This window comes from Hibiscus syriacus, unplaced genomic scaffold, assembly GCF_006381635.1.
Source record: "Hibiscus syriacus cultivar Baekdansim isolate YM2019G1 unplaced genomic scaffold, ASM638163v2 tig00111036_pilon, whole genome shotgun sequence".
NCBI lineage: Eukaryota > Viridiplantae > Streptophyta > Magnoliopsida > Malvales > Malvaceae > Hibiscus > Hibiscus syriacus.
In genome coordinates this window covers 193306-219084 of record NW_024062963.1, presented here as the reverse complement: position 1 = coordinate 219084, position 25779 = coordinate 193306, and the positions used below count along the sequence as shown (strand labels likewise).

Here is a 25779-nt window from a genome sequence, read left to right as displayed (position 1 = left end):
TCACGCTCCGACCAGCGACCCTGCTCTGGCGAGGCCCTATTCGGCTAAGGTAAATATTATCTTCCCTTCCCTCCTTTTATTTCGAAAAAAATAATCCCAAGAAAGAGAGAAAGTTGCTGAAAAATGGAAGATGAAGAGATACATTTGAGAAAATAAATTATTTGCTTTCCTTTCTGTTACAAAAATGTCCTCTTATTTGCAAAGAGAAGAGAAAAAATTTGGTGGGGGGGGGGAGAAATCAGGGAACCCCTTTTACACTGATTTTTTTGGGGTTTTATAACCCAAATTTACATGTTGGTTGGAGTGTTGGATTTGGTGCTACAGTTGAGTTGGTGGTGACAGGCTGAGCTCGGGATGGTGTTGCAACAGGCATATACGTGGGGTGAAAAATTGGTAATTACAATTTGAATAATTAAACGTACTCATAATAAGATTTAAATATACATGTTGCTCATCTATTTGAGTAAAGTAAGAACAGATATCTAAAAACAACAAACAAATTCTCTATAAATAGAAACACAAGGACCGAGAAAATTAAGGGCATCCTCAAAAAATCTGCATAAAATCCCCCATCTGCTGCTCATTGTTTCACACCACATTCCATTTTCACGTTTAAAACACTTAGAAAATGCAGCCCAAGGCGGGAGCGATGATGATGATTCTCTTGGCCTTGGCAATGGTGGCCGAATGCAGCAAATTTAACCAAGGCAGCTGGGGCTCCTGTCATTCGGGTGGCAACGGCAGCACGAGTTCTTGCAGCGAGGGACACCGTGAGCTTGAAGACGTTTCAATGGAGTCCGAGATGAATTTACGGGAACTTGCAACCAAAAGAAAGGCCATTTCGTATGAAGCACTCAAGCAAAACGCACTCCCCTGCAACCAACGGGGACGCTCTTACTACGCATGTGTAGGCGGAGGACCTGTTAACCCTTACACCCGTAGTTGTCTTATTGCCACCGGTTGCAGAAGGATCGTTGATTGAGCACAACATTTCGAATCAATCAAATTTCAATGTGGACTTTCACTGCTTCCATGGAACTCATTACACTTTGGTGTTTAGATTTCGGTCCAGCCCCATGCATCATTGAATTTACACATTCTTGTTCATTAAATATCAACCTTATGCCTTTTTACCCCTCTTTTTCAACATGAACCATTCGTCTTTATATATCATGAGTCTTATTTTTACAATGGGTAAATGCAAGACATTTAAAAAAACACACATGTATTGTTCTATGATGGCTAAATTTGCAGTGAATAAATCTAAGGGGTAATGTTTTTAAGCTACGAAGAGTATCATAAAATGAGGCTTTTGTCGTCATTAATGAGAAAAGTTGGGAGAATGATGACTTCCCATCCCCGATGTTCCGCCAACAAACCCTCTATGGTAACTTTCTAATCATTCCAATGTTCACCTTTTTTTTTTTAAATCCATCCAACCCAAGTGATTTTTTAAAAGTTTTAGATTTAAACAACATTTGCAGGTATGAAATTAGGAAAATTTTGAACATATATTATTTTATAATCTATTTAAAAAATATTTTCTTTTTACGTGTTACTATTCCATAGGTAGAATAGAATTAAGATTTGGGCTAATATTTAAACTAATAAGATCCTAAAATACTATTTTATCAAAACATCTGAGATGTTATATCTCATTTTATTCGACAGATGACTTTGTCCCTATCGAGAGGGATGAACTAAGAGGTGTTTTTTCATTAAATATTTTGCACACTTAAAATTTTGTAATTTTATATCTTCTCATTTTTAGTACGACATCATAATTTTTTTGGGGGGTATAAATGCACGTTTTAAGTCATTTGCAATGCAATGCTTGTACAAGAGAACAACTCAATCCAAACCTATACATTCGTACTCCGAATTGTGCAATTATCCCTCCTCGACTGCCCCTATCTTTTACTTTTCATGCCCTAACACCTTCAACCTAACCAGTTTTATATCTTTTACTTTTCATGCCCTATCTATCACAAGTCTTACCCTTGTTCAAGCATAAAAGACAAGCATCCTCAATATTCAAATCGAAGAGTATTAGGCAACACCTTGTCGACGGTCTATCTAAAATCACCATTCAAGTAATGAATGAATTATTTGATATGGGGTTCAACCTATCTCAAGACACCCCATTCAAATAGTCTTTCAAATATCTAAAATGGAAACCGATGCCTTCGTTCTCAAATCGAGTAAGCTTACCCACACCCTATCCACCTCTCGATGATCTCCACTACTGTGAGGAAAAAAAAAACATCATACAATACATATCTATGAATACAAACAATCCAAATTGATCCATCATTAAGTAGGATCTTTTTAATTATAAAAACATCATCTTTTTTATCAACTAAAAGTTCACATGAAATAAATTATATTGTACTCGAAGCAGGTCATATCCTTAAAGTTATCTTGTTATTTTTTTTCCTATTTATGAGACTCGATACATTTATTAAAATGCATAAAAATTAATTTAATATAAAAGAGAGTAAGCATATTTGGTTGATTGATCAAATTGCTCATCTTTATTTATCATGTTTGTTTAGGTCACGTTCTAGACTTAGTAGGAGCTCGTCTCTTCTTTTCTCTAAAATCCTCTTTCCCCTCCTCTCCAAATAAGATTGGGATTAAATTTAAAATTTATCCAAAAAAATCAATATGAAAAATATTAATTACAATAATACCATCTAATGATATTATTTGTTTGGATATATTAAAATTATTATGGTATTCGAGAAACTGAACTAAAATAATATCAATGTCCAAAATAGTATTAGAATTTAAAACATAATTAAACCATGTAACTTTAACAAAACGGAAAGTTGAAAGTGAAACGTCTTTAATGCCCTTTCGTAACCTTGAAGTCCTCTTTTCGAAATTTCAAGACAAATGGATGGGCATTGTCGTCATTTCCTTCAGTCATAAACAACTACCTTCATAAGCTCTCTCCGTCTCAACCCTCTTTTAAAAGCTCTCTTTGGAGGTGAAGTTTGGTTGGTGCAACTCGATGGCGACTCAGCTCCCGGACGATTTCAAGTGCCCGATATCACTTGAGCAAATGTCCGACCCGGTTATTCTCTCATCGGGTCATACCTTCGACCGAGCTTCAATCCAACGGTGGCTGGATTCCGGCCACCGTACTTGTCCAATTACCAAGCTTCCTTTGCCCGAACACCCGTGTCTTATCCCTAACCATGCCCTTCGTTCCTTGATTTCCAATTATACCCTCGCTACCCCTTCAAAACCGCGACCTTGCTCTCAATTCCATACCCTCGTTTCCGCTCTGACGTCCCCTTCATCTGCTATTGGAACCAAGCTCGACTCGCTCACTCATCTCGCTAGACTCACCAAGCGTGACTTGTCACTCCGCCGTAAACTCACTGAGTCTGGAGCAGTCCCTTCTGTTCTCAAGTTTATCGACTCGGATGATCCGATTTTGCAAGAAAAGGCACTGTCTTTGCTCCTTAATCTCAGCCTAGATGATGATAACAAAGTGGGTCTAGCTGCGGAAGGCGTGATAAACCGGGTTGTCAAAATATTAAGTGTTGGGTCACCCGATTGTAGAGCCATAGCTGCAACGGTGATAACTAGCTTAGCTGTGGTTGAAGTCAATAAAGCGACAATCGGTGAATACCCGGATGCGATTCGGGGATTGGTCCGTCTTCTAATTGCAGGGAAAGGAAGGGAAAAGAAAGAGGCAGCAACGGCTCTGTATGCAATTTGTTCATACGCCGATAACCGAAGAAGAGCCATCGACTGCGGTGCTGTGCCGATACTAATCGGTTTACTGGATTCAGGGCTGGAAAGGGCTATTGAAGTGTTGGGATTATTGGTGAAATGCAAAGAAGGAAGAGAAGAGATGAAGAAAGTTAATGGGTGTGTTAAGGTTTTGGTCGAGGTTGTAAGGAATGGGAGCTCAAGGGGAGTTCAATATGGGTTATTTACTTTGAATTGTTTGTGTAATTATAGTGAAAGCTCTTGTTTTGAAGCAAAAAATGAAGGGGTTTTGGAGATTTGTATGGGCTTAGTGGAGGAAGAGAATGAGAAGATTAAGCGGTACATTTGGAGTTTGATTCAGACTCTGAGAGGAAATCATGGTATTGATTGAGTGAATGTATTAAAGTTGGCAATGGAGGTGAGTTGTTCTTGTTTAGATTCCTGCTTTCTTATGGGATGTTTAGAAGGTGGGGATAGTTTTCTTGTACAAAAAGATTAGAAATTTGTATAGTTTTCTTGTGTTTAAAGTATTTCTATTGAACTCTTTGATATCATGCCAAAAGATTTTGGAAATAGAAAATGAAATGTCTCACTCAGTATGAAAATTGAATAATGAGTTTCATTTCCGGTTTTGGTTTGTGATTGTTCGCCGTTTCGATCAATTTCCCATTCTGCTTTAGCCTCGTTTAGTTGCGTTGTGTTGCATATTGTAAACATTTGGATTTGAAATAAACTTGTAATGCATGTCCTTGTACTTGTTTATTCATTTACAGATGCTGTAATTGCTTACTTGAATACAAATTTCGCCTCGTCTCGGTGTTGACAAACAAGTATGCTGGCTTAACCGGTCTGCTGTTTCTTGTGTCGTTATAACATAGCAGGAGAGTCGTAGCTCGAGACTTTTCTTGGCGGTGTATGAAGAAAAGGGGATGCTTTATTTGTTTCTAGGATAAATAGAAAGGATTTGCCATGTTCATAACTGTTATTTGTAGGAAGGAGCCATGAATGCCGAGATAACCAACAGATGTTGTCCTTAGTGTATGATCATTTTATGATGGCTAACACAGTCCCTAACTTGGCCAGACATGGCTGAAAACATCGGAGAAGGTATATTCTGGTGAAGTTTCATCTCCGGTTTGTGGATGTTCTCTTAATAGCTTGTATAAATTTGCAACGGCCGTGGTGGTTCCTTTGAAACGGTTCTCCCTTGTATTGGAATTTGCTAACTTCTTGCACATCTAATGTTCGGGATAAAAAAAACGAGTCAAATTGATTACACGATTCAATCAAATTGAGTTTCTCGTTCGAAATATAAGTTGTTTCTCAACGAAGCTGTTAACTCGGGGAAGTCCACAGCTGGAAACAGAAGGTTAAGTATTTGGGAAGCAAAGCTTTGAAATTGAAGCACAATAATGTTGTGAGGACAAAGATTTAATTAATGTCCACACATCATGGATGTTGGGAACACTGATTGGTCGGAATCATTGCATAAAATTTGAGTTACTATTTGATGATGTATGATTGGGGGAGTTATGTTGAAGCTAAGGATGGCATGCGTGTTAAAGTTAAAAAGGTGAATTTGTGTATATAAAGAAGGCCATCACATCACATCGTTATGGAAATGTCCACTGTAAGAATCAATGTTTATCCTTTTTACATTTTCTGATATTTGGTTTTATATATTTTTATTTAAAATAATACTAATAAAGATTAAACATCAACATAACATCTACATTTTTTTTTCAAAATTAGATATTTCTTCTGCGTCACACGAGTAAAGATGCATAAATGTTCAATATTTTATTACAAACGGTATTGAACATACAAACAAAAATATATTTTCCATCTAAGAATCAACGATGGAAATTCAGTATACAAGCTTAAGATGGAAAATGAATCATTCTAGCTATTTGACTTCAACTTATTTCACAAATACTATATACCTCCATTCTTTTTCCAAGCTGGAAATGGAAATCTGTATGATTCAGTGTTCATCAAGACAAGGAATTCAGCTTTTTCTCCAGCATTTTGGCCCTTCTAAGTGCATCCAAAGCCTCAGCTTGTTTCCCTGACCTTTTCAAGTTCAATGCCTTGACCTTTTCTGCCTTAATCCTCTCTTCCAACTGGACTCTCTCATGTTGCTTAACATTGTCGGTTTTAGCAGCATTGGGTTTTACGGGCAGTGGTCTTTTAGGGTTATGTTCCACGACACCAGAATCTTCCAATCCAATAGCTTTCAGGGCAGACAAAAGTTGAGGATCGAGAAGATCCTCGACAACTACATCGTCTGCTTTTCCTGCCCCAGTGTTTGTTAAATCGTTACCTGCCAACTCTTCCAACTGGGCCTCAATAGACTTGGCTATTTCAAATTCAGCTTCTGCTTCTTGAATCCTACCTTCTCTTCGAAGCTTCAAAGCCTGCCGCTTATGACCAAGGGATTCCTGTTGCAGCTTGAAGCGATCACGCCCAGACAGCGGTTTTGGAGCCACACTTGATGCACCCTTTTCCTTGGTTACATGAGAGGGACCAGTGGATGCAGATATTGACCCATCATTTGTGCCGGATTTAGGTGGAGTGCCTGATTTTGGGGGAGTACCATCTTCTGTTAGGCTTTTCTCCAACAGCTTTGCTTGCTGAAGTTCTTCTCGAGCTTCTGCCAATTTTCCATCTCTCTTCAAAGCAAGTGCCTTCTTCTTATGAGATAAAACTGCTTGCCTAAGTGAATCTTGGTTGTTCTGGGAAGTAAATGCCTCCTGACTCAAACTCACATCAAGCATATGCGCCACAGGCTCTCCATTTACTGGTCTACTTTTTCCAACGGTATCTTCATCCTTTGTTCTAAGATTTTGGGAAGATGATGGAGCATCGGTTTTAGCAAGAGAAGAGAAGTTGGATCCAAAATCACCTTTCACCTCATCTTTCAAAATCCCTTGCCTCTCATTGTTGGCAAGTGATTCAAAGTTCTGAGGTTTACTGTCTCTGGACACATCAAGCACAAACTCTCCTTTAGGAGGTTCCAATTCTGCAATTTCTGCTTCCAATACCTTTGCCTTTTGCAACAAGTCCTCAGCCTCTTCAGCTTGCCCTTTTCGTCTAAGGGCAAGAGCCCTTCTTTTCAAATCTAGAAGTTCTCTTTCAATTTCCCTTTTACTTCTTGGTGGTGAAGCCGAAATGTGAAAAGAGGGTTGCGTGACAGATGGACTGCTAGAATGTAAAGACTCAGTGGCAAGATGTTTAGAGTGCTTTTCTTGCATCGTTACCGGTTCCATTTCATCATCTTTCCAACCCAGATTCTTTAGAATTGAGAGCATAGCAGGATCAGTCATATCATTCTCAGTGACATTTTCATCAACTTCTTCCACAACACCTTTAAGGGGAGCTACAGTGGATTTTTCGTTTGGCCACTTCGACTCAACCACTTCCTTTGGTGCTTCCATTTCTGCCAAATCAGCCTCTAATGCTTTAGCTGCTTCCAGCACTTCCTCTGCTTCATCAGTATTTCCTTGGCGCCGAAGTGAAAGAGCTTTCCTTTTCAGGCCTAATAGTTCTCTCTGTATTTCAGCTTTAGTTATTCTTGATGCCTTAGCTGGGATCTTAGGAGCGGATTGAATAAAAGAAGATTCAATAACTTTTTCAGAATCACTTTGTGTAGAATGTTTTGGCAAAGAGGTTGAAAGCTCATCATTTTCATTCCAACCTAAGTTCCTTAGTACTGAAAGATAAGTCGGATCATGCATGTCTTGATCAGTAACATCATCTCCTTCAACTGGCAGAGTTACTGACATACTAGGGTGCTCGCCTTTCGAATCCTTCACGCTACTGCCAATAGTTACCTGTGCAGTCTTAGTGTTGGAAGTATTCTCCATGTCTTCAAGCTGCTGCTCAAGAATCTTGCCTTTCTTCAATTCCTCCTCTGCCTCATCCAATCGTCCTTCCCTTCTCAAAGCAAGGGCTCTCTTCTTCAAACTCAGAAGCTCTTTCTGAACCGCCAATCTACTTTTTCGTGCAGGTTTTACTTCCATATCTTCCATAGCATTAACTTCGTCATAACCCAACTTGGCTGACTTCACTGATATATCAACAGTGTGAGGAGCTGGGACATTTTGATTAAATGTCAAATTCTCTGGCTGAGATTCAAAGTTTTCAAGGTCCTTCTCCAGTAACTTTGCCTTCTTTAACTGGGCCATTGCCTCTGAAACATTACCTGCCCGCTTTTGAGAAAGAGCCTCTCTCTTTAACGAAAGAATTTCATTTAACAATGCCTCCCTGTTAACAGGTGCAGACTGAGCCACAACATCTTCACTAGGATTGGAATCCTCTGCCCAACCAAGTGAGTTCAAAGCAGCAGCTATTTCAGGATCTTCCATATCATTATCAGTTACTTCAAAATTACTATCTATGCCTATATCATTAGCAGCTCCCAAAAGGTGATCAAAATCAAAACCGTCTGTGTGCTCATACTGAATTAGCATTTCATCTTCTTTATCATTGTCCATACTGTTGATTATTGCAGATAGCTCATCATCTGAATCATCAGCTCCAGCCAATAGTTCTTGTTCTTCAAGTTGCTTTTCTAAGATTTTAGCTTTCTTCAGTTCTTCCTTCGCTTCTGCAAGCTTCCCTTCACGCTTCAACATAAGAGCCTTTTTCTTAATGGCAACAACCTGGGTCTTGTCCGGGCCTTGTTTGCCACTCTTCTTTGGCATTTCTCCAAGAAGAGAAGAGAGTTCACCCTCCAAACTCATACTTGTGGATCCTTTATTCTCATTATGTAGATCCATATCAGACCAACCAAGTTCCCGGAGTTCAGCAGCCAGGTCATCCTTGCCCACTTGACTAGAGGCCCTATTTTTTCTGCCTGATTCTTTAGTGGCATCTTTGTTTTGGATCTCAGATATGTTTCCAGAAGGCAAACTCTTTTTACGGTTTTTTCTTATATATATCTCCAAAGATTCAGCCTGCCTCTCTAGCTCCTTTCCTCTCTTAAAGGCTCTCAGAGCTTCCTCTGGTTTCCCTTCTCCTTTTAGAATTTTATACTTCCTTTTTTCATCCAACGCTTGCTGGCGTAATTCCTCAGGACTCGAAGATGCCATATCATTCTGCATACGCTGATCAACGGACTGACTTCGCCGTATTTCTCCTCCCCCATCGTCACTGCCAGCTACATTGGAACACGATGCACTGCTAGCTGCCCGAGTAATACTAGGAGACATATCTTTGCTCGAAATATCTCCTGATGAAGAAGATTCCTTTCTGTCAACACCTAGAATCTGGTTCAAAATGTCATCCTCATTTTTTGCAGTTGGTTTCGAACTACCTGGCACATAGCAGCTAAATCATTTAATATCAAAGGTCAATCATTAAGGATTTCATAGTGAAAACTGAAATGCACGAACAAAAAAAACGAGTGCTCCTCATAAAAGCATATATCTATAAATTCAAATTCAACATGCTTGTAACTTAGTAAACCTGAAACAAAGATTTCTAGCACCAAACTTATGATCGACTAAACGCAATACATAGTTAAAAAAAATTATTACCTCTCCCAGCTCTACTTTTGTGTCCATGGCGCAACTCAAATCGTGCGGCTTCTTCTAGTGTTTTACAAGGTTCACAAATACGCACAGGTGAATCACCCTGTCCACGCAAAACCATTCTTTTCTGGGTACATGTACCACAAAACAGGCCTCCACACCGTCGGCAGTGATGCTGACAATCCAGAGTTGAAAACGGAACATCAATAATTAAGATATTATTACCAAAGAGAAAAAGGAGTATACATCTTGATATCTAAAAGTAGGATTCTAATCAGATACAATTTTGATTTTTCTATCACAGAGCATTAATAAGTTAATCCAACAAAGAGTTTCAAATTCCAATATAACCATTCCAATTACATATGAATTCGAGAAATTCAAGAAGTAATCTAACTACAAATTTTAAGCAGAACAATAATTACCAAAAAGAATAAATATTACAACCATCTTGATTTCAATAAGTAGGATTCTAATCGGAATCAACTTTGAATCTTATATATCATGGAGCATCAATAAGTTAAACCCACAAAGAAATCCCAGGAGTAATCTAAAATACAGAAATTTCAAGTGCAATCAGAAGCAATCCCCATACTTGGAGGGGTGGGGAAAAAGAAAATTTGAGACATGGGAATTGAATTAGAGAGAAGAAAAGGTAAGAATCCGTGAAAAGATGAAGGAATCAAAAGCAAAACCTTGCGATTGATGAAGGTGAACTGAGAAGAACAACCCTGGCAATGAGAAGCATCAACAACCCAAGTACTCCCTCTCAACGAAGGCTTTGAAGGCAACCCGATCTTCTCTAACATTTCGTGATTTCTTATTTAAATAAAAAAAATCAAAATCGAAGGAAAACCAATACTTTTCTTTTTCCCTATATGCCTCGATCTTTACTGTTCTCTTCTTTCTTTTCTTTTTCAAAGATTTTCATTTATTCTCGATCTGGGTAGAAGGGAAGAAGCATAAATATGAAGTCTTTAAGAATTATTTTAGGAAAAGTCGAGGGTTGATAATGACGACGGAGAAGACGTACTTTTGGAAGAGAAGGCAACGGCGTCGTTTCTTGTTTGGCTCGAAAGGTATGATTAGCCCAGCCCAATATGTTTGGGTTGGATACATTGCCACTGCCACATATGTAAGGAGCCTTAAGTTAGATACAAGGAAGAGATGATAAGAGAGTATCCTTACATATTTTCTCGACAATTTTACATTGTACGCTCACATTTTAATATTTTTGGTGTTCGAACTCAAAACCTCAAAAAATAACAACAATTCTTTTACTATTGAAATTGCTCAATTCATGCATGATTCTTGCATATGTTACAAAGATTAATGAGAAAATCATTTGATTGCAAAACATCTACTACTTGAGAGAGCAAAAGTAACTCTTATTTTCTTACTTCATTCATACATAAGGTGATACATATATAGGGTTATTTATCTGCCTTCAGGATTGCATCATCGAGGGTCTAACTCAGTGATGGATACTTCGTTGATCGACCATGGAATCGATCGACTAGTGGATTGATCAGATTCCAGCATCTTCCCCTCTGTTCTTGAGTTGAAAAAAAATCCAGGCTGATTAGGAGATGGAAGTGTGACAGAGTAACTATTAAGCATCATATCAATGGTAGCCATTGTTGGCCTTTCAACCGGATCTTCTTGAACACATAATAACCCGATTTGGATGCATCTCATGACTTCGTTTCTCGAGTAGTTATCCTTCAAAACAGGGTCAAGAATTTCCAAGGGTGTCCCATTCTTCCAATGTTTCCAAGCCTGCGATTGTTCATAGAGTAATTATAAATCGAAAATCGAATCAGCATAGCCGAAAAAGAATTGCAGACCGAATTATACTTACGTAGCTGATAAGGTCGTCCGCACCATCCTTCTGATAAAAATTATTGTTCCGTTCGCCACTTACGATTTCCAGAATTAAAACGCCGAAACTGTATGTATCCGATTTCACCGAAAACTGCCCGTGCATTGCGTATTCCGGTGACATATAGCCGCTACAAATAGGTATCAATGTTAAAAAACTTGTGCAAAGAAAACGACATGTACATGTTCAGAACTTACTAGGTTCCAACAACTCTTTTTGTAGTTCCTTGAGTTTGATCACCTCCGAAAATCCTTGCCATGCCGAAATCCGAAATCTTCGGGTTCATGTCACCGTCTAATAAGATGTTGCTGGCCTTGAGATCACGGTGTATGATTCTCAGCCGAGAATCCTCGTGAAGGTAAAGAATCCCTCGAGCGACCCCTCCAACAATCTTGTACCGTATAGACCAATCCAACTGTCCTCGTTTTGCAGGATCTAAAGAAACAGAGAATTAAGCATGTTCAAGTCTTGGCAGTCTATAAAAATCCAAAATTTTCTTACCGAAAAGAAAACAGTCCAGGCTCTTGTTGGGAATATATTCGTATATTAGTATCTTTTCATCTCCTTCCACGCAGAATCCCAGTAGTCTCACTAGATTCCTATGTTGAAGCTTGGATACCAAGACAGCCTCATTTTTGAACTCCTCGGACCCTTGCCCCGAGCTTCTCGATAACCTCTTAACCGCGACTTCTTGTCCATTAGGAAGAATACCCTGAGAATGTTCAATAACCGGTCATCGGAAAAGCTTCCTAATGGCAATACCGCCGGTTTCGGTATTCAAATCTCAGCATCTGCAATGCTTCCCCATTGTAAAACAAAAACAATACCTTGTAAACTTCACCGAAGCCACCTTCTCCTAGCTTGTTGTTGTCCGAGAAGTTGTTTGTGGCAACTTCTATAGTGCTAAAATCATACTGCAACGACTCAATCGTGCTTATATCATACGCCTCTGTTCAACCAAATACAAACATGTCGTGTTTCGGGTGAGAATATCGAAGAACAAGGTGAAACCCAAAGAAACTAGATCGTTTATGGCTCGGAATAAGTTCGGTTTTACCGTTTTCTTCTACAGCTTTGTTCTTCTTCTTTTCTCTCCTTTTTAATAAACAACAGCCCAAGAAAAATAGCAGAACTGAGACGGTGATCGGAGCAACAACGGCAATGATTATTGGCAATGTGTTCTTTTTGCTTTTTCCTGTACAAGCGATAAAGATATAAGAACACGAGCGCAGAACGCAGATATTTCGAGAAAAAATAACGGTCCGAGCAATATAACCGAACCTGGAGTTGTCCGTGAAGGAGGAATCAACGCTGACGGAGGTGGCCGAATCGAAACTGCAGATTGATTGTAGAAAGGGTACAGTTCATATCTAATGTTGCAGCTCGGAATCAACACTCTTCCCCCTTGTTTTCCATCGCAACAAACGGGCAAATCCGAGATGGCTTGTCTTAAACACGTGTTGCAATCCGAGGTTGTCAGGTCGGGAGTACACTGTAAAAGGCTGTACAGTGTTTGAAACCCGGAAACATTGGCCTCTCTGGTCGCGAAGTTCTTCAAGCGCAACGTACCATTCAAAGCCAGGGCCGCTCCGTCACGCATCGTGTCGGCCAGTATCCGGTTGAAACGGTCTTGGTTCGTGACGTTCCCGGTGTTCATCAAGTAAACCTTGGGTGCTCCGGCGACGGTGGAAAAGATTGACTCGTTTGAGTAACGGACGAGGCAATCATCGTACCAAATCACCGTTGTTTTCTCGACGGGGCAACGTTGAGTGACATCTTTGGTGGCTGCGGACACACAATCTCGACACCCTGTGTCCGAAACGTCACCCCTGCAGAGAAACAAACCGTGGACTGCGTCGGCGTTTCTCCCGGAGGTCGTGTTGTGGAAAAGACGGCCGGCGGTGGCGTTGGAGGAAAGAGAAGAGAGTAGGTTGCGGATATTGGCTCCGTAAGTGGAGTTTGGTGGGAAAACTGTGGTGTTGGGACAGGAATGGAAGAGGTAAGTTTGTTGTTGAGCTTGGATGGTGGAGCTCAGCCAGGGGAGCAACAGGAGATAGATGAAGATGCCGGAAATAAACATCTTTTGGATCGGCAACAGAGATGAGTGGTGAAGCTAAGGTTGTTTAGTGGTGTCTGACGAGTCATTCAGCTTGTCGTCACATTCAAGTCAACCCAAGTAATAAAGGCCATTGAATGGGTGATGGGAGTTGGAGATAAACACTGCTTTCACATTCATTGTAGCCTAAAAGACGCAGGGACCACACACTCATCTTCAAGAAATCCAGGTCGAGTTCCTACACTGTACATGGGAACGAAAATCGCCTGCCCCATTTGAGTATTGATTAATTACACCTTTAGTCTATAGATTTTATTGAATTATTCAATTTAGTCCTTGTTTTAATTTCTTAATTCAATACATAATTAAGCATACACGACTTTGATGCATAGACTTATACAATCGAACAATATTCAGCGTTCACGAGCAAATGTCGACTGGCCTGCAGGAATTACACTAACAGCAGCTAATCAATCAACGAGGTGACAAATTTGAAATTGTGACTTCATTAATGGAACATATTCTATCCTTTGAAGTGGGTTCTGCGACAACACGCCCGACAGAAAATGCAGGCAATGCTGGTCGAGGAAGTGATATGGTCTCACTTCCCAACATGAGAATCACAGACGACATAGTTGGTCTATCTGCAGGGTCTTCTTGCACGCACAACAGCCCAATATGGATGCATCGGAGCACCCGAGTGGCCATGCACGACTCAACAAGCAACGGATCCATTACTTCCATTCCTTTACCTTTAGACCATAGTTTCCATACCTGTCATTGTTACATAAAATTAGAATGGAACATCCTCACAACTATCAATCATTTGAAGGAACTAGTATTGGATAAAAGAACATACAAAGGTTAAGAGGCTTTCACCAGGCTCCCAAAGATGAAACCCACTGTTTCTTTTGCCGCTGATTATCTCCAGCATGAGGACTCCAAAACTGAAAACATCGGATTTCACAGAGAAAATGCCTTCCATTGCATACTCCGGTGCCATGTATCCGCTGATAGAATCGAGTTAGATTCTGGAAAGATGAGAAAAATATGCATGGCTTAGTGAGATGATGTTCATGGACTTACTATGTTCCGACCACTCTGTCTGTATAGTCTGTGCTTTGATTTCCACCAAAACTTCTTGCCATCCCGAAATCCGATATCTTGGGTTTCATCTCATTATCTAACAAAACATTGCTAGCTTTAAGATCGCGGTGAATAATTCGAAGACGAGAGTCCTCGTGTAAATACAGAATGCCTCGAGCAATGCCATTAATTATGCTAAGTCGCTTCTGCCAATCCAGTAGCAGACCGGAAGTTGAATCTGAAAAGATTGATCTCACAAAATATAACATTCTGAGAAAGAAGAGAACAATTGTTGTGGTTTAAGAAGCAAACCAAATAGGAACACATCAAGGCTTTTGTTGGGCATGAATTCATAGACAAGCAACTTTTCGTTTTGCTCCAAGCAACAGCCGAGGAGTCTCACGAGATTCCTATGTTGTAATTTGGCAATCGACAAGACTTCATTCTTGAACTCAATCAGCCCTTGGCCAGAACTTTTAGAGAGCCTCTTAACAGCAATTTCTTTACCATCTGGCAGTATACCCTACAAAAGATATAAATGAACCTCTAGCACACAAAAAAGTCCCAACACTAGTGAAGATCATCATACAAACCTTGTAAACAGGGCCGAATCCACCTTCTCCGAGTTTATTTTCTTCACAGAAGTGTCTGGTTGCTGCTTGTAAAATACCCAACTGAATAGAAGGAAACTCCTGAGATCTCACCCCTGTCTCGACATGGAGATTTTCATTCGAGTAGTCGTTGCGTACTCCTCCGTCTAATTCAATTAGCTTGATATCTTGGCTGTTACCATCCTCGTTCTCTTCAATACAAAACAATTAGTAGCCATAAATAACAATATTGTTTCAATTTAGCAGAAATCATATACATACCTTGAAAATATCTCCTCCTCCAAAGGAAGACACCTCCAGAAAAGATGAGGTTTACTCCAAAAACCGTTACTCCCATAGCAATCCATTTCGTTTGGCCTAGGTTTACTAAAACGATAAGTACTCCAATAAAACCAAAAAAGGGCGAGCTAAATTCCGAAGAATCTGATAACACTAACCGTCGGTTCCACTTGTTTCGATTTCCGAAGAAAAGGGTGCTTCAGGTTCAACTCCTTGTCCCTCATTTATACTGGTCTCTGGTGATTCGTATCGAGGTTCTCCATAAAACGGATATGTCTCGTACCTGATATTACAGCTTGGTGTAAGAACTCTCCCACTCCCACTTTTTTTTACACCAAAAGTGTTTGGAATTTGAGCAATTGCAGTACGTAAACATGATTGGCAATCTGGAACTGTTAAATCAGGGGTGCATTGAACAAGTCCATACAGCTTTAGGTAACTTGAAACCTCAGTTTCTTTAGTTGCATACATGTTCCTAGAAACATTTGGTATCATTCTAGTCAGATGGTCAAAAGTCTCATTCAGATTCTTTCTGAATCCGTCGAATTCCGCTATCTGGAGCACTAAACATAAGAAAAGAAGGTGACAGTTCCATGACTGAGAAGATAGATCTGTAGGAATAGCGCACAAGGCATTCATTATACCATATGATGGCTTCCTTTTTGTTGTTGCACTGCCTTCGGAACTCGGTGCGAGCTGTGCTGATGCAGCTTTGGCACATATCAAGTTGAACGTCACCTCTGCAGAGGAAAAGGCCATACACCTTGTCTGGATCTTCCCCTTCCGTGTCGTTAAAGAAACCATGACTACTTCCTAGATCGTAAAGTTTCTGGACGAGAAGACGATCAAGGTTAACCTCGAACCGGCTCAAATAAGCATAATGTAATTTTCTGGAGCAATTTGCATGGAGATATGTTACTGACCCCTGCATTTCGGACATGTTTTGTGAGACAACGAGGAACAAAGAAGACAGAAAGAGAAACAAGTAAAGTGTTCCTGAAATAGATAGAACAGCATGATGATAATGCATCATTTTCTTCTTACAGTTTTTTTCCAAACAATTCTGAAATCTGAACAAATTTAAGACCCGAGTTAAATCGAATCTGGACGAATGAAGTCGTTGTCTTTTCTTTTGGACTCACACAATTTCCACCAGACCGAACCATTTTACAAGCTCATCAAAATAACTTTAAGCAAGACTTTTGAGTGTTATAAGTTTAACTTGTAAATTGGGATCAATTGACTATGCTCGTCAACTGATAATAACCCTTTTGATGGTCTTATTAATGTTGGAACCGTAGATGGGCTCTCGGTAATTTATAACTCGAACTTTTTTATTGATACGAAACAAAATACTTCACAATGACACTCTCAATATTACAATACTGCAATACTAGCTGAGGCTAGTTTACAAACTCAACCTCACTATTTTAAGCTTTGCTAAGCTCTCTCAATTCTCTCTATTTTTTCTTTCTCTCACTCGTTATTCTCTTTTCCTCACTTTTTTTCTCTTATGTTATATGCTTGCTTTGCTCACATATATATATATATATATATATATATATATGAAATAAACCGACATATTGAGAACTAGATTCTTCTCAATTTCCCTATTATTGCCACTTTTATTGTTTGTCTTGTTTTGCTTCAAATTAAAAAATCTTGCCGACATATACTAGTGTGTTGAAACTTCTACATAATTCCAAAATGAGTTTGTCTTCTAACACTCCCCCTCAAACTCGATTTTCTATTCCAAGCTTTTCTTTGAGTCGGTTGAATATAACTGCTCTCAATGGTTTTGTGAAAATGTCTGCTATTTGATCTTCAGTTCTGCAGAAAATTAGCTCCACATTTTTGTTCTTCACCTGCTCTCATATAAAGTGATATTTTGTATCAATATGCTTGCTTCGGCTACGAGAGACTGGATTCTTGGCAAGAGAAATTGTAGACTTTTTGTCGACATAGATTGTAATTGGTTCTTCTTGTGCCACATTTAGCTCGTTCAAAATATTCTTTAACCACATTACTTGGAAAGTGCACGCTACTGCGGCTATGTATTCTGCTTCACATGTTGAAAGAGCTACCGTTTGTTGCTTCTTTGATGACCATGAAAATGCTGCAGAGTCGATATGAAATAGATATCTAGTTGTGCTTTTCCGATCGTCTAAGTCTCCCCCATAATCACTATTAGAATAACCAACCAACTTCGAATTTTCTGATCGCGTGTAGATTAAGCCATGATCTGTTGTACCTTTGACATATATGAGGATTCTTTTTGCTACAATCCAATGATCTTGTTTCGGATTCTTAATGAATCTGCTTACCAATCCCACAGCGTATGTTATGTCTGGTCGTGTGATAGTCAGATACCTTAGACTTCCAACGATGCTTTTAAACAACGTCGGATTCACTTGCTCTCTTGTTGAATTCACACTTAATTTGACTCCTGGTTCTGCTGGAGTGGCTACCGGCTTGCAATCTTCCATTCTGAATTTTCTTAAAATTTCTTCTGCATACTTCTTTTGTGATATAAATATTCCTTCTTGCATTTGCTTCACTTCAACTCCAAGAAAGTATGACATTTCTCCAATATATGTCATTTCAAATTCTTTAGTCATAGCTTTCTTAAAATCATTGAACATACCTGGATTATTTCCTATGAAAATCATGTCGTCCACATATAAGCACACGATCATGATATCACCGTCTTCATTTTTCTTTGTGTATAAGGCATGCTCGTATGGACTCTTCATGAACCCGTTTCTCTGGAAATATTCATCAATTCTCGTGTTCCATGCTCTCGGGGTTTGCTTAAGACCATATAGAGCTTTCTTCAATCTGTAAACTTTGTCTTCATGTCCCTTTTTAATGTATCCAGGTGGTTGCTCAATATAAACTTCTTCTTCTAGGTAGCCATTTAGAAATGCTGACTTCACATCCATCTGGTAAATTTTTCATCCTTTTTGTGCTGCAACTGCTGTGAGAAGTCTGATGGTCTCGATCATTGCTACTGGAGCAAATACTTCATCATAGTTTATTCATTGTCTTTGCTTATAGCCTTTGACAACTAGCCTCACTTTGTGCTTCTCGACCTTTCCTTCTTTATTAGTCTTTGTCTTGTAAACCCATTTTACTCCAATTGGGTTATGGCCTTCTGGTTGTCTTGTTAGCTCCCATGTATCATTTCTTTCTATTGATGCAATTTCTTCATCCATTGCATTCCTCCATTTGTCATCTTCAACCGCTTCTTCGTATGTTATTGGATCACTGTTCACAAGTAAGCAGAAAAGTGAAATATTATTTAGTTTATAATTATTGTACCTTTCTGGCATTCTTCTCTCTCTTGTGGATCTTCGAACTTCTGTGGGAGGTGCTTCAGGATCTTCTATTATGTTACTGGCATCGCTGCTGCTGCTTGACGACGATGGTACATTTTGTTGAGGACCTTGATCATCAGCTTGTTCATCTTGATTGATAAGATCATCATCTTTAAAAAAATAGTCCTTCAATTTTCTTTTCCTCTTTACTCCACCTCCAATAGTCTGCTTCATCGAACTCGACATCTCTTGAAATAATTATCTTCTTGGTAAGAGGATTATATAATTTGTAAGCTTTGCTTCTTTCATCATAGCCAATGAAAATACATTTTTCTCCTCTGTCATCAAGCTTCTTTCTGGTCTGTTCAGGAACGTGGGCATATGCGATGCATCCAAAAATCTTGAGGTGTCCAACTCCTGGTTTCTGACCACTCCATGCTTCGTTTGGCGTCATATACTTCACGCTTTTTTTTAGACATCTGTTCAATAGGTAAACTGCACATCGAACTACTTCAGCCCAGAAATTTCTCGGTAGTTGCTTGCCTTTTATCATGCTTCTTGCCATGTCCAGGATTGTGCGATTCTTTCTTTCTGCAACTCCATTTTGTTGTGGTGTGTATCTGGTTGTCAGCTGATGGATGATGCCATGCTCTTTGCAGAATTCTTCAAATAACTTTGATGTATATTCGCCTCCTCTATCTGATCTGAGTATCTTCAAATATTGTCCGCTTTGTTTTTCCGCCATTGCTTTGAATTCTTTCAATTTTTCCAGCGCTTCTGACTTTTCTTTCAAGATGTAAATCCAACATTTCCTACTAAAATCATCAATAAAAGTTAGGTAGTACATGTTACCGCCAAGCGATTGTATGTCAAAAGGACCGGCTATATCTGTGTGTACTATCTCCAGCGGTCTTCGGGCACGCCAGGATCTACCAACTTCAAAGCTTTGTTTATGTTGTTTTCCTTTGATGCAAGCCTCACATAATTGATTTAGAGGGTTGATCTCTGGTAGTCCTTTCACCATGCTTGTTTTTTATAACAGCTTCAAACCAGAAAATCCAAGATGTCCATATCTTAGATGCCACATCCATAAATCATCTTTGATCACTGTCTTCATGCACTTGACTTCTCCCGACTCGATATCAATTGTAAAGAGACGATTTCGAGTCATATCAGCTTGGGCTATCAATTCTCCTTCTTTGTTTTTGATGGCAAGCGAGCGATTCTTCATCTGCACTTCGTATCATTTTTCCAGGAGTTGACCAAGACTGATGGTATTGCTTTTCAAAGCAGGTACATAATAAACATCTGAAATGTATTTCTTTTCTCCATTTCTCTGAGTAATCATAACTTCGCATTTTCCTTTTATTTCTGCGTGCGAGTCATCTCGGAACGTTACTCGCCCATGAACTGTTTCATCTAATTTCACAAACAGTTCCCTTTGACCACACATATGGTTGTTGGCACAATTATCAAGATACCAAATATTTTTCTTGAATTCCTCATTTCCTTTATAAGTGAGGAATACATGAGATTTTTCAATTTTTTCTTCTTGAGCTGCTGCTACCTTATTTTTTCTTCTTATTTAGGAGCAGATCTACAATCATAACTATAATGACCATACTTATTGCAATTATAACATTGTACCTGAAATTTAATTCCTTGTTGATATATGCCCCTATCTCGGCCTCTGAATCCTCGTCCACAGCCTAATGTTGGATTACTTTCACTTATTTGAACGGTGCTATATGATCGACCACCACGTCCACGAGTTCCTCGTCCTCATCTGTATCTTCCACGATAACCACCACGATTTCGTCGACCTCGTGTGTAGCTGCTACTAGCTTCTCCTTCGTTGACATTCATCTTGCTTTGTAGAGCTTGCTCCAGGTTTTCTGAATCTTCATTTTGTTTTATTTTCTGCTCATGGGCTTGAAGTGAACCCACAAGCTCATCAATCGAAATTTGGGATAAATCTTTCGATTCTTCGATTGCCACCACCACGTAATCAAATTTTCTTGTCAATAACCGTAAAATTTTTTCCATCACTCTAACATCGTCGAGTGATTCGCCATTTCTTTTCATTTCATTTACGACCGCTTTCACACGGCTAATATAATCATCAATGGTTTTTGTATTTTTCATTTTTAATATCTCAAACTCAGCTCGGAGAGTTTGTAAGCGTACCTTTTTTTGCTTTTTCGGCACCTTGTAGAGATTTTTGCAAAATCTCCCATGCTTGTTTCGCGGTCTTCGCATCAGAAATTTTTTCAAAGATAGATTCGTCTACTCCTTGAAAAATAAAGAACAACGCTCTTTTATCTTTTTTCCCGGGATTCCTTCAATACCTTCTTTTCTTCATTGGCCAGGGCTGCTTCTGCTGCTGCATTTTCAGGCTCGGTGTAACCATCCTCGATGATATCCCAATAATCCTGGGAGCCTAGTAATGCCTTCATTTGAATGCTCCAATCGTCTTTGTCAATCTCGGGATTTGTGGTTGAATCATGTTGGCCATCTTCTCCACCACGTTGAACTCGAACCAAGCTCTGAGGCCACTTGTTGGAAGCGTAGATGGGCTCTCGGTAATTTATAACTCGAACTTTTTTATTGATATGAAACAAAATACTTTACAATGACACTCTCAATATTACAATACTGCAATACTAGCTGCGACTAGTTTACAAACTCAACCTCATTATTTTAAGTTATACTAAGTTCTCTCTATTTTTTCTTTCTCTCACTCGTTATTCTCTTTTCCTCACTTTCTCTCTCTCTTATGTTATATGCTTGCTTTGCTCACATATATATATATATATATATATGAAATAAAGCGTTCTCGAACCCCGAAGGCTGAGCCAAACCAGGAACCGTGAAATCCACGATGTGAAACCTCGGGCGATGAGGGCATAAACTAAGCCACAAAATGAACAACGAATAAAATGACAGACAAGAATATGGTACACAGTATTTTGATGACTATGTTGGTGAAGCTTTCACGAACCCGATGCGCGTAGTAGCGGGCTGTGTGGTGGAGTTTGAGCGGTTGTTGGGGTTGGGAACTTGGGATTAAGGGTTCGACTGAGCCGGGTAGTCCTGTAGGGTGTACCGGATCGGAAACCTGTCGGAACAGCCACCGGACATTGTTTTTTTCGGCTTATCGAGAAGAACTTCAGGGTTGGTTTCTTCATGATGAAACAAAAGGGTGTTTATGTAGGTATGATTACGTGATCTAAAAGGGAAGGGGACGTCAAGGAATTTGGAGTCTTTTGGCATGGTGAAAGAAAGGAATATATGAGCATTGTTTAATGAATAGATTATGTATTAAATGATATAGAAGAACGTGAAAATGGGCCATTAACAAAAGCGAAATGTTCGTATGACTTATTCCGACCGATAATAGCCGGTTTGGGCTACCATGTTTTTATTTGCATTGTGCGATTTTCGACGTTAGAGTCATGGGATAAGAAACACATCAAGAAGCCGTGGATATTCACAATTGCATGTGTGTTTTTTTCAACATCATATTTAAATTATTTAGATCCAATAAGTTTTATATCAAAAAATATTTTATCTTTTTAAATATTATAACAATAATCATATTATACTCTATCTCCTCTTTTTTTATTATAATTTGTGTCATATTTTATATATCCAATCGATTTCTTTTTCTTTAATTTTGTTTAATCTGCGACAACACCAATTTTGATATTGGTTGCTGATCGTCGGTTGCCTTTTTTCTTTGTTTATTTTTTTAATTTTTTTAATAAAAATAATTATGTTTTTATGACACGTTTATCTCTGTCTTTCGGTAGTTTTCGACTAAATATTGATTCATAATCCATCTAGTCTGGTTAATAGAGTTATATCGGCCAAATATTTTCCATCACAAGATATCTTTGCTGCTAGGCTGGGTTCTCGGCCTTCCTATGCATTCCGTAGCATATTTACTGCCATGACAAAATTGAGAGATGGATTTCATTGGAGGATTGGGATTAATAGTTCCATATCCATGCATCGAAGTCGATGGGGAGCTCCACTCCTATGTTTTTAACTCCCACTATGCTGATAACCCAGCAAATCCTGTTCGATGTGGGGAATTCATGCACCCTGATGATCCTAGTTGGAAGGAGCCCCTTGTGAGCCAAGTGTTTCAACCGATAGATGCTGAACAAGTGCTACAATGTCCGATTGCACCAACTTACTCGGATATCTTAATTTGGGGAGGTCACTCTTCCGGAATTTATTCAACGTGCTCGGGCTCGCATGGTTAATGCGCTCATCGATCTCATTTGGATGCACCTGTCTCAAAGTTGTGGCTATACCTTTCCAGGGCTCAAACATTACCTAAAGTTAAGATATTTGCTTGGCATTTAGCCCAAGAGGTGTTGCCGGTTAGTCGCCGACTTCTAACTTCTGGGTTTGGGGACGGACGATGCCCTATCTGTGGATCACTTGATAAAACAGTGTTACATGCAGTTCGCGACTGCCCAGATGCCTTTTCTGCTTTATGTTCTGCGGGATTTCTACCGTTCCTGTTACGGTTGCCTACTCCTTCTTCTCATGCATGGTTGGAAACAATGATGAACTCCCTCTTTGTGTCTCGGTTGGCTTACTTGTTTTGTTGTATTCTTTATGGTACAGTACAGACGCAATGTTTTTCTTCATGAGAAGAAATTGTCACCAACATGTGGGCAGATATTTTCCTACAATGGAGAGTCAACAACTTGCTACCTGGGATAAGCCTCCTGCTGGATCTTTCAAGATAAATGTTGATGGTGCAAAATCATTTTCACATTCTTCGTGTGGTATTATCTTCCGTGATCATGAGGGAATGGTTATCGCGCGCTGGCTGTAATCGAATCTTCTCACTACATTGGGAGCCTGCCATTACAGAGGCTGATGCATTAATGGAAGGCATTCGTCTTGCCATTGCTCTTAGCTGACCTCAAGTTGTTGTCGAGAGTGATGCGCGTAATATTGTCCGACAGCTCGTCCATCGCTCGCTGGATCTTTCTGTAAATCAACTTTCGGAGGCAAAACGTTTATTAGATAATGCTCCTCATATCCGAGTGACCTATATTAGGAGAACTGCAAATCTTGTGGCTCACCATCTTGCTACTCGGGCTCCATCTGCTGCTTGCTTAGAGTTTCAATATGATTTTCCTAACTGTATTGCTCCTTTTGTAACCGTGGATGCTGTTTATGGTTAATATATATCGCTGTGTTTCTTAAAAAAAAAAAAAAACTTGTGAATTAAAACCAAACCGTCAACTTTAGAAACAGGTTAACTGTACTAAATAAGTAATAAATAATAATAATAATATTGATAAGCTGCAATGGTTAAATGAAATGCAAGGACAAGCCAACTCCTAATTAATTAATCACCAATCACCATGCTGACTTATATATATAGCTACCCTCAATAATCAAATAATATAATAATTACTTGTAAATATTTTGTTACATAACAAAACATTGCCCTCCACATGGTTTCAATACTCTCAATTTCAGTATTATTATTTAATGATCGTATATAAAATCAATTTGTTTTTGTTCAAAATTATATTTAAATCCTAAAAGTACTGATTAATTCAAATGATCCCACGTGCATTGAAGGAAATTCCGTAGGAAAGATCAGCATCACCATGGTAAGTGGCACAAAAGTCACCATTTTCATTCTCCCATTTAATTATACAAGCAAGATTCCCATCTTTTTTTTCTTTTCTCTTCTCGGTGCCTACAACGATAATCAGAATCAACCTCAACAATCACGAATCAATATTTTCGATAGAATTATTGTTATTTCTTGAAGTCTTGTATTCAAATCAGTTATTATTATATTTACCCTAAATTAATGAAAAATAGTTTAATGCCCAAATAAGTTTTCAAACTGTTTTTTGTATCAAATAAGTGCCTACACTTTTTTTTTTGTCATCCGGGTGCCTAACGTTACAAATGTTAGCACTTTAGGTGCCCAGGCTGTCAACGGCGTTAGTTTTTTCCGTTAAGTGACACATGTCACAATCTGGTAATTTTTAAAAAATTATAAATAAAAAAATAAAATTATATATTTTTTAAAAAGAAAATACATAAATTTTGAAAACAACACCTAAACTTTGAAAACCTTCATTTCAACCCCTAAACCCATGCCGACCTCCACCTTTTGTCGTCGAAAAAGCTCCACCTGACCTCCCCTCCCCCTGGCCACCAAAACCCCTATGAAATCGTGATCGGTTGACGACTGATCACGACAAATCAACGTTTTAAATCCCACGAACCCTAAGATAAAAATCGTGATCCCACGCGATTTCGATGGTGAATCGGCAACAACTACGACGACATATAACTAGGATGATGGCAAGGACCACGTCGGAGGCAACGGTTGTGACTGGAGAGGGCGACAACGTGAATTAAGGTTAGGATTTGAGATTTTGATGATGTTTTATAATATCAGAAAAGTCAAGGTATTTTTTTTATAGATATAATAATATTTTTAATATTTTTTTAGAAAATAAATTTCAAAATTACCATGTTGTGACATATGTCACTTAACCGAAAAACTAACACCGTTGACAGCCCAGACACCTAAAGTGCTAACGTTTGTAATGTTAGGCACCCGATGTGCCAAAAATATGTAGGCACTTAATTGACACAAAGACATAATTTAGGCACTTATTTAGACATTAAACCAAAAAATCAACTTGTACGATACACAAAATGAAATTGCAATATTATCTAATGTACAATTAGAATCAATAATTTAAATAATCATTAAATTAAAATTAATTTTCAATCAGTTGGTGTATGATCCACAGATAAAGTTTATGGTTATTGTGAGGCAGCAACAAGTCAACAACTGGGTATATGTTTAGTGTGGCATCATTGTCATAAATCATCACCACTCTTGCTTATGTTGTTCAAATCTTTCACGGTGGAGATGCCCTCTCAAACTAATAAATCTGACTGTCACGTCGATTATTGATTAATTTTTATATGATTAAAAATGTATATTTTTATTAGATATTTTTATATAATCATTAATTTTGAACCTAATATTGTTGAAATTTATTACTTGTTTTATTTGGTTAGGTAAAGGCTTTTTTTTACAAGTTCCATAAACTTCTAGAAGGTGATTTAACCATGAGATAAGGCTGATTCAATGTGTATACAATAAAAATGAAAAAAAAAATCGTAAAATTGATGATTTATACGCAAATCAATTTCAATTTCATATGTCATTTTTTTAATAATAATGATAATTATTATTTTTTTGGTACAATGGATGTAA

The 25779-nt window shown here is 38.6% G+C and overlaps 6 protein-coding genes across 8 annotated transcripts; 2 read left to right on the top strand and 4 right to left on the bottom strand.

Moving 5' to 3' along the window:
* The first annotated feature begins 628 nt into the window (after positions 1-628).
* LOC120151252 (protein RALF-like 19) lies at positions 629-982 on the top strand. Its single transcript, XM_039163769.1, has one exon. It carries the CDS (start codon positions 629-631, stop codon positions 980-982), a length of 354 nt encoding a protein of 117 aa, XP_039019700.1.
* A 2008-nt stretch (positions 983-2990) lies between these two features.
* Positions 2991-4144, top strand: LOC120151287 (U-box domain-containing protein 8-like). Its single transcript, XM_039163794.1, has one exon. The coding sequence runs from the start codon at positions 3017-3019 to the stop codon at positions 4115-4117; it is 1101 nt and encodes a 366-aa protein (XP_039019725.1). The 5' UTR covers positions 2991-3016; the 3' UTR covers positions 4118-4144.
* A 1442-nt stretch (positions 4145-5586) lies between these two features.
* LOC120151241 lies at positions 5587-10205 on the bottom strand. Its single transcript, XM_039163754.1, has 3 exons — positions 9956-10205; positions 9267-9435; positions 5587-9043 (listed from the first exon to the last, which is right to left on the bottom strand). The coding sequence occupies exons 1-3, from the start codon at positions 10067-10069 to the stop codon at positions 5721-5723; spliced, it is 3606 nt and encodes a 1201-aa protein (XP_039019685.1). The 5' UTR covers positions 10070-10205; the 3' UTR covers positions 5587-5720.
* A 364-nt stretch (positions 10206-10569) lies between these two features.
* Positions 10570-13323, bottom strand: LOC120151242 (cysteine-rich receptor-like protein kinase 10). Its single transcript, XM_039163756.1, has 7 exons — positions 12424-13323; positions 12200-12337; positions 11970-12091; positions 11644-11854; positions 11340-11577; positions 11122-11272; positions 10570-11039 (listed from the first exon to the last, which is right to left on the bottom strand). The coding sequence occupies exons 1-7, from the start codon at positions 13220-13222 to the stop codon at positions 10719-10721; spliced, it is 1980 nt and encodes a 659-aa protein (XP_039019687.1). The 5' UTR covers positions 13223-13323; the 3' UTR covers positions 10570-10718.
* Positions 13324-13592: 269 nt separating this feature from the next.
* LOC120151243 (cysteine-rich receptor-like protein kinase 10) lies at positions 13593-16663 on the bottom strand. 3 transcript variants are annotated; one of them, XM_039163759.1, is made up of 8 exons: positions 15819-16663; positions 15333-15737; positions 15157-15252; positions 14878-15086; positions 14597-14807; positions 14285-14522; positions 14058-14208; positions 13593-13972 (listed from the first exon to the last, which is right to left on the bottom strand). In XM_039163759.1, the coding sequence occupies exons 1-8, from the start codon at positions 15976-15978 to the stop codon at positions 13673-13675; spliced, it is 1770 nt and encodes a 589-aa protein (XP_039019690.1). In that variant the 5' UTR covers positions 15979-16663; the 3' UTR covers positions 13593-13672. The 3 variants fall into 3 exon arrangements, with proteins under 3 accessions (XP_039019690.1, XP_039019689.1, XP_039019688.1); XM_039163758.1 differs by having other exon boundaries at positions 15333-16099; positions 16219-16663; XM_039163757.1 differs by having other exon boundaries at positions 15333-15649; positions 15819-16662.
* Positions 16664-18060: 1397 nt separating this feature from the next.
* LOC120151251 lies at positions 18061-19236 on the bottom strand. The gene is made up of 3 exons (XM_039163768.1): positions 19035-19236; positions 18496-18640; positions 18061-18184 (listed from the first exon to the last, which is right to left on the bottom strand). Exons 1-3 carry the CDS (start codon positions 19234-19236, stop codon positions 18061-18063), a joined length of 471 nt encoding a protein of 156 aa, XP_039019699.1.
* Between the last annotated feature and the right edge of the window lie 6543 nt (positions 19237-25779).